This window comes from Galeopterus variegatus, unplaced genomic scaffold, assembly GCF_000696425.1.
Source record: "Galeopterus variegatus unplaced genomic scaffold, G_variegatus-3.0.2 Scaffold2297, whole genome shotgun sequence".
NCBI lineage: Eukaryota > Metazoa > Chordata > Mammalia > Dermoptera > Cynocephalidae > Galeopterus > Galeopterus variegatus.
In genome coordinates this window covers 49,469-51,087 of record NW_007728408.1, presented here as the reverse complement: position 1 = coordinate 51,087, position 1,619 = coordinate 49,469, and the positions used below count along the sequence as shown (strand labels likewise).

At 46.2% G+C, this 1,619-nt stretch overlaps 1 protein-coding gene across 1 annotated transcript in view; it reads right to left on the bottom strand.

Moving 5' to 3' along the window:
- The window catches only part of TMEM87B (transmembrane protein 87B), a 62,433-nt gene that overhangs the window by 22,430 nt on the left and 38,384 nt on the right, over positions 1-1,619 (bottom strand). The window contains exon 11 of the mRNA XM_008581214.1: positions 1,560-1,619. This exon is cut by the window's right edge and continues 13 nt beyond it. Within this exon, the coding sequence (XP_008579436.1) occupies positions 1,560-1,619 (60 nt within the window). The remainder of the gene's footprint in view (positions 1-1,559) is intronic.

Genomic DNA, 1,619 nt, shown 5'->3' with positions numbered 1-1,619 from the left:
GAGGACATAAATATAATAAAACAGATGAAAACAATGTTCTGGGCTATCCATAACCCTGCATTCAGCTCTGACCAGCTCACAGTCTCTCTAGAATTCCTTGCATTCCCCTAAGTGCCGCCATGGAGAAACACATAGTGGGGATTCAAGTGGAGTCACTGAATCAGAGAAGGACCCTCCAGATCCGGTTACCACCACCCCTAAAACTGCTTTGAGCCTCAGCCCTGCCACCCTGCACAGCATCTGCCGTCTCCAGTCCATTCCCACCCCCAGTGACCAAAGCCTGGTGCACATTACCAGGCCACCGCAGGGGGCCACCCCTCTCCCCAGGACAGATCTTCCTGGTTCTCCCACCTGCCTTCTCCCGGGTATTCCTTCCTGCTGCTGCCTTCTCCTCCCCTCACTCCCGGGGTCATCCTAGGCTGCAGCCTTCTCCCACATAAACATGACCTCCAGTCTTCATCACCAGTTCCGACTCCTCTCACAAACCCACCTGCGATTTCCAACTCTCTACACAGTAATGCCCTAGGCAGCTCAGACCTCAGCCATGACCAGCACTGCACTCTCCCAAGTGAGCCAACCTGCCAGCCTCAAACCTCTCCCATTACTGCCCTCCTCCATGGTCACCGCCTGGAGAATGGCAGCACTACCCCAGCCATCCAAATGACGTGCAGGACATCTTTGGGGCCTTCTCCCCTCCTTTTACCAACCATTTCTAGCAAGTCTATCACTTGGACTCTTTCTCATTTCCTCTGCCCTACTTCCCACCCTCACCATCTCTTCTCTGGACCACTGCAAATGACCCCGTACTAGACTTCCTGTCTCTGGTCTCTCATTTTCCAAGTCATCTTCCTATGTCATGCCCAAGTTCTTTCTAACACAAATTTCATCACCCTTGTTTTACTCACTAGCACAGCTCCAATTCCCCGCTACTTCCTGCCTTCAGAAGGAACTCTAAGCTCCCATCTTTCCCTTCTGGCCCCACCTTCCATGATTCTCCCACCCATGTTCATCTGCAGCCAAGCTACCCTAGGACATTCTCCCACTGTCCCCTACATTTTCATGCTTCCAACAGTTTGTTCCCCGCAATTCTTCCAAGAATGCCTTTTCTCTGATTCTCTTCATAGTAACCCCCTACTATCCTCCCAGTCTCAATTTAAATGTTGCCATCTCTGTGAAGTCTCTCCTGATTTTTTATGCCAGAATTAGTTTCTCTCTTTCCCCTGTTTGCATAGCACCTCTCTAAAATGGCAATTACTATTACCATAGCTCAGCTAGTTATGTATTTGTCTCCCCTACCAAATTGTGAATTCCTTAAACACAGGGACAATATCTTTTTCATCCGTGCCTCATCAATATAAGCACTTAAACATTTGCTGAACTAAATAGAAATAAAGATATTCCTTGTTTGGGAGTTGTTACTTTTTAAACTTCAACTAAACTCCTCTACTGGAGTAAACAATAATTCATAACTACATCTCTTTCTATTGTTATTACAAATTAAAAGGAATCTGATTTTAATGATACAACAAACTATTTTGGAAAGACATAGTAAAGGATATGAACCATACAAAAATGGAGTCAATAATTGCTAAAACAATGTCACCCAAAATAACAGCTAA